General features: G+C 54.1%; 1 protein-coding gene across 1 annotated transcript; it reads right to left on the reverse strand.

The window, feature by feature from the left end:
• Nucleotides 1-816: 816 nt before the first annotated feature.
• On the reverse strand, nt 817-4,415 carry NT5C1A (5'-nucleotidase, cytosolic IA; the record flags this gene model as incomplete). The annotated part of the gene is made up of 5 exons (XM_010014820.1): nt 817-1,747; nt 2,018-2,202; nt 2,643-2,765; nt 3,075-3,204; nt 4,248-4,415. Coding segments are annotated over 5 exons (972 nt in total), but the record flags the coding sequence as incomplete, so codon positions are not given.
• Between the last annotated feature and the right edge of the window lie 2,204 nt (nt 4,416-6,619).

Raw genomic sequence — 6,619 nt, forward strand, 5'->3', positions numbered from 1 at the left:
AGTGCAAAGAGAAAAGAGTCTCCCGAGCCATGGGAGGCATCACCAGCTTGTTCCTATGATCATGCAAAGTGCCCTGCGAAGGCGAGCCAGAGGCAGACACGTACCTCAGAAAACCTCAGCCCATGGAGCTGGTGTTTGGAGAAAGCTACTGTCTGACAACACTGAGCATCCTTCGTGCCCAGCCATGGGGTGTACCGCCTACAAAAGACAAAAAAGAGGGGAAAACCCCCACAAGAAAGAAGTAATCTTTAATTCTCCCCCTCCCTCCCCCCCGAGAGCATCCCCTGGGACAGGGCTTTGTGCAGAAGCATCAGTGTGATTTTCACACTGGTCTGGAAGCAGCTCTCCAATTGATTTCTCTTCCTGTTTTCCCATTGGAGCTTTGCTTCTCCCGCACAGCAACACTAGCAGAGGTGTCTATTTTAGGAAACACCAGCGGTTTTGAGAGGCTGAGGAGAAGACGATGATATCAACTCACTGGGCTCAGCCTAGAAAGGGGGAATAAAATCCTTTAATTAAATCCCCCAGACTGAAATCCTCTGCAGATTTACCTAAATGGACTTCAAATGACGTCCCTAATGCATTAGGGTCTGCCTTTAACTTAATTCAAGTCCCAGTTATGTGTCTGCAGAGCCTGGGGTGCTCACAGCAGAGCTGGCCATTGAAGGCCTCACTGAGATGACTATAAATCACACAACTGGGAAACCCAAACCCGAGAACCTGGGCCAGCAACTCACTAACCCAGAGCTCCGATAGAAAACAGGATTTTTGTCTTTCTTTTTCATGTGTTTGCTTCTATTTTTCCTAATTTTAGCGCATGAAAGGAAAGCTGCTCAGCTGACAAAAACCTTGCTGAAAAGACAGGAAAGATTTTCTGGCTGGGGAGGAGGGGCTGGCCCTGTGAAGGAACAATATTATGGTGGAATTCTAGTTAAAAAGGGCAATATTTGGTTTCAAAGCTGCAAGAAGGGGGTTTGTGCGCTCCCAACTTTCCAGTTCAACAGCTCGGCCTGAACATTTGCTTTGTAAGTCAAGGCTTTGGGAATCACCTGGGGTTTTAAAGAAACACCAATAAATTAAACCTGGTATAAACAGTGCACAAAAGGAGGGATCCATCCTCCAGGGGGTTTGCCTGAAGCAAGTGCAGAGGAAAGGGGAAATGGCTCATGGGGCTGCCCGGGAACAGGGACAACGCCAAGACATTGCAATAATACAGAGGCAAAAGGAAGCCTTTCATCAGCCCCTTCCTCCATCCATGCCCCCAGCACGGCTCCCGGTGGGAATAACCTCGTGCTCGCAGGGCAAACACTCTGTGCCTCGAGACCCCAGCCCTGGTCAGAGTGTGGTGCACGGGTGAAGCTGTGCTGACCAGCCAGCTCCACTACTTGCTGTTCGGGGTTTGCTTCTCCTGCGCCGGCCGCTTGTGCTTCTGGGCAATGCCATAGGGGACATGGGCAGCAACGGTGCCCATCTCTTTGGCTCCCTCCACATGGAACATCTGGTCATCAAAGAAGATGTGAGGACGGATCTTCTTCAGCAGCGGCCCCTTGGGAGCCCCAGCCAGGAACAAAGCCTCATCCGTCTCCAGGCCCCAGCTGCGCAGAGTCTTTAGTGCCCGGGCTCCTGAGCTGGCCGCGCTCCTGGCAGTGACCAGGTAGGTGCGAATGGGACATTCCATCCTCAGCCCCTTGGAATAGAACTTCTTCTGCAGCTTCCCCAGGGCCTCCAGGAAGCCTTTCAGGGGTCCCTGTCAAAGCAAGAAGAAACCATCACTGTGCAGACCTCCACATTATCCCTTCCTCCAGACACCCAGTGGAGCAGAGCCAGAGGTGCGACTAACCCCTTCTCCCTGTGAGCCCCAGAAACAACAGCAAGGGGCCAGCCGCAGCCATCCCATGGGCCAGCTGACCCACGGCATCTCACACTCCATGTGCCACCCCCTGGCTTGCTCCCAGAAACAAGAACATCCCTGTGGGCTGCCTTCCAGAGGCTATTTCTGGCTGGACCCCAGCACTACCTGTGCCAGAGGCTTGTTCTCGTGAGCCTTTTCATGCTCAAAAAACATGTCCAAGCCATGAGCCTTCACAATCTGCTCCGACTCGTCAGAGAAGAGCACAGCATCACCATCGAATGCCACCCGCAGCTGGTTCTCCGACACTTCCAGGTCTTTGCTGGGGCTGAAGATGGTGGCTGCAGCGATCCCTGTGGAGGTAGAGCGTGAGGCAAGAAGCAGCAGTTACCCAAGGACCCAGCCTCGCAGCTTATTCATTGAGGAGCAAAGCAAAACACACCAGGCTGGAAGCAAACACTGCAAGGAGATGCACACACCCAATAGTGCCTGAAGCTTGGCCCCAAGACCTTTTACAGCAAAGCCAAATCCCCGGATGACAAACCTCCCTTGGCATACAAGAATTAACGGGGAAAAACAGTGCTTTTGCCTTAGAAGAGCTGTGGAGCTTGAGAAAAACCTTATTTCTATGGAAACTAGAGGCTCTTTGGAGCATCGAGGATGGGATGCAAGACAAGCCAGACCCTAGCTTTCCCATAGACACAGGGACATTGGAGCTATAGCTGTTGACACCAACCCTCTGGGGGCTCCAGGCTCCCCCCGCTTTCCCCCACAAGCCAAACCTCAGACTCACCCTCTTCAATGGCCCCACTCACTTTCTCGGCGTCGGAGGAGAGGTAGAGGTTGGTGTGATAGGCCTTGAGGTAACAGATGGGGCTGTTCCCTCCCGTCATGCAGAACCTCTCGATGAACAGATCTGAGGGCAGACGGACCCGGGGTGAGCCCGGCTGCCCCACAACAGCCTTGACACTGTTTCCCCATGGCCTCCCAAGAGTGGCAGGATGGGGCTAACTTGGGTACTGCTGTTCAACAGCGTGGCTGGCGGCCACAGCATCCTCACCACCAACCAGCTGCCACTCAGAGCCCAGGAAACTTGGGAGAGGTGGGTTCAGCGCGTGGTTTGGAGGGAGAGATAGGAGGATGTCTCCTTATCCCGCTGGCATGCAATAATGCTGCCCAAAAGCCACGGGCACCCATGCAGAGCACAGCTCCGCTCTCAGCTCACCGTAGTGGTTGATGCTGTTGATCAAGCGAACCCCAACCTGGGCATGGTTGTTGGTCATGAGGACGATGTCAAAGAGCTCCTCGCTGTCGGGGTAGAGCTCACGCAGCTTCATGTTCACCGCCTCCAGCGCCTGCAGCACCCAGGGTGAGGGGGAAGGAGTCAGTGAGCCCCTGGCACGGCCCTGACCCCCTTAGCACCGAGCAAAACACTTCTGTGACCAAAGCTGGGGATCTGACCAACCCCAACAACACCCCGAGCCACGGTGACACCAGCAAGTGGCTTCAGCTGGGAAAAAGAGACTGATGTGGGGAAAATAATTGGAGCTACTCTGCTGTTTGCACACACAAAAGGTTTCAAGCTCTCATTAGGAGCTGGGAATAACTCAGAGTTACAGGTAAGTGTTTCTCAAGCAATCAGAAACAAGACCACGTCTCTCCCCACCAAGCAACACCCCGAGCCACGGTGACACCAGCAAGTGGCTTCAGCTGGGAAAAAGAGACTGATGTGGGGAAAATACTTGGAGCTACTCTGCTGTTTGCACACACAAAAGGTTTCAAGCTCTCATTAGGAGCTGGGAATAACTCAGAGTTACAGGTAAGTGTTTCTCAAGCAATCAGAAACAAGACCACGTCTCTCCCCACCAAGTGGATTAGGTTATTCAGTGGGAATGGGCAAGAGGTTGCTCTGGTGAGAGCCAGGACACAAACCTGCCCTAAATCCAGGGGAATTAAGGGAAATTCCACTGGGGCAGAAATTGGAAAATATTTGTACAGTTTGAAATGCCTCATTGCAACGTGTCAGCATTAGAAGTTGGCGGCTCCAGCAAGGCTGAATTCAGCCAGTTCAAAAGAATAAATACAATTTAATTTAAAAAACCAAACAAATAAAAATATGAGAATTCCCCAAAGGGAAATGATCCAAAAAGAAGATTTCTTCAGCTCTTGGGCTCCGTTGCTAATTTGGAAAATCCAGCATTTCCTCAGTCTTGGAAGAAGCACATCACTTGCCAGGAAGTTTATTTGACCTCTGTTTGCTCCGTGGCTATACCCCCTCTGCCACACTGCTCATTTCCCACCCCTTCCCTCCACAAGCACCCCATTGCCCTCCCCTCTCCCCAAACATTTTGGGTGAGGACCACGGAGCAGGTCATGGCTTCGGCAGGTGGATGCTCACCTTGACGAAGGGGAAGGCAGCCCCGGGGAGGAAGGGCTCGTTCTCGTGGTCCAGCTGGTATTTCACATAGGCCTCCACCCCCTGCTCGTTGTAAATCTTCTGCTCCTCCTCCATGCGGAACAGCGCGCGCGAGGACACCGCGATGGTGATGGCGTTCTCGGGCTTGGGCTGCAGGGGAAGAGGGGCAATGGGGAGGCAGCCCCTGCGCCAGACCCGAGGTGGGATCTGCTGACTTCCAGCATGAGCGGCCATGGTGCGGGTGACACCTTCACAGCGATGTGCAGGATAATGGGGCAGCTGCAATGCTTTTGACAGGCAAAGCCCTGATGCATCCCCACACATTCAGGATACCCAAAAGCCTTTTCCTGCTGCTCTCACCATGCCCAAGCCCTCCCAAAGCAAACAGGCTCCCAGGATCCATCCACGTCCCAGGAGAAGCACTCAAGCCCAGGCAGAAGGAATTTGGGTGGCTTTTCCCCCCCTCCCCAGCCAGGAAAAGCCACACACTGCGGCTTGGCCTGCTCCACACTCCCACGATGCTGTCCAGATGTGACAAACAGCCCGTGCCAGCTCAGCTCATAAAAACACTTGATATAGTTATTGTGGGCGGAAACATGACAAACAGGTGGTGCAAGCAGTGATTTATGAGTCATTATTATTAATGTTCGAGGGCTTGATCCAAAATCTGACTTCAGAGTAAGCAAGGGGCCTTGGCAGCGAGAAAGGGGACACCAGGAAAGTCAATCTCATCTTGACCCCCACCCGTCCTTCCTCTCCCCTCGGAGGGCAGAAGGGTGTTAATCCCCATCACTTGCTCACAAGCATGAAAGCAAGTTCGTTACTGATGGCCAACAAGAAATCCTCACTCCCAGAACAGCAAATCCTAAGGAAGGACAGTGGTGCAGCCGCCCTGAACCCCGCAAACTGCCCACAGCAAACCCCGGGAGCAGGACGGGGTTTGGGGCTCACACCCGGGATGCTCCCTGGGAGCAATCCCAGTCCACACGCTCTCTGGCTGTGCCCAAGGACGCATCCCACAGGGAGCCTGTGAAATCCAGGTCATCGACACTCCAGAAACACCTCACCCTCAGCTCCTTTGTGACTTCCAGGATCCTGGCACTGCCCCTGTGAGTAATGCTCCAGCAATGCAGTTTGCCAGGGGGCAGGAGGGCACCTTCACCACCTCCTCACACCCAGGTGCTCCGAAGTTCAAGCTCCCACCCCGCCTAGGGCTGAGCTCTACAGGAACAGAGCCTGGCAGGGACACAGCACCCATCAGTGCTGGGGATCCTGCCCTGGGGCTCACCCTGCTCCCCGCTGATCCTGCCCAGCCTGGAGACGCACCCAGGGCTGAGTCAGTGCAGCCTTAATGCCATTCCCAGCCCCATGAGCAGTACCTGAGGCCAGCCCTGCAGCACGGCCGTTCCCTGACACCTCTCCAAAGCCACAGCAGTACCCAAAACCCCGCACACAGATTACACAGTGGGTGCTGAGGACTAGACACACATTAGCTCAGGCTGAGAACATCACTGTGGCCAGAGGGATCCCTTTCCCACAGTGTTTGCAGAGGAATTAGGTCTCATTTGGAAGAATCTGTTTTGCACAAGCACATAAACACCCTCCAGGGCACAGAAGATCACCCAGGTCCATGCAGAAGCTGACCAGTGACACCAGCAACACTCCTGCCAGTGAACAACAGCCAGGTCCCCATCTCACCTTCACCCACCCAATGGGTGTTAGCTATTAACCTGGAGTGCCAAGACTTGGCCTGTGACAACTCATTAATTAATAACTCTGGTGTTATGGACCATTTATTAGCTGAAAATATTAATAACTAGTAAAGGTCTTGGGACATCCGGCCATTAGCCTTCAGCAAGGAGCCCCATTGCTCCATGCTGATCCCGAGTTCCTGCCAGCGCTGGGTTATGTATCCAGGTGCACAGGAGATCTGTTGGGTGTTTGCTCCCTGCTCCTGGTCCCCGACGGACAATGGGGCAGAGCATCCTGCACAGGAGGACCCCCAGCAGCACGCACAGCACAGGGAGATGTTCCAGGGGATGAGGTCCTGGCACAGGGTGCCCAGAGAAGCTGTGGCTGCCCCATCCCTGGCAGTGTTCAAGGCCAGGTTGGACACAGGGGCTTGGAGCAACCTGCTCTAGTGGAAGGTGTCCCTGCCCGCGGGAAGGGGCTGGAACTGGATGAGCTTTAAGGTCCCTTCAACACAAACCAGTCTGGGACTCTACGAGGTGTGTGTGGGGCTGTAAGCAGAGCCTAGCTGGGTGCCCTGCCTGGATTTGCACCTCTATCTCCCCACACCTTGCACCAGGCGGGTGCCAAGACCACAAGCACTTGCGCAACGGCAGCAGGCTGCT

This window comes from Nestor notabilis, unplaced genomic scaffold (assembly GCF_000696875.1).
Source record: "Nestor notabilis isolate BGI_N333 unplaced genomic scaffold, ASM69687v1 scaffold17385, whole genome shotgun sequence".
In the NCBI taxonomy this organism is placed as follows: domain Eukaryota; kingdom Metazoa; phylum Chordata; class Aves; order Psittaciformes; family Psittacidae; genus Nestor; species Nestor notabilis.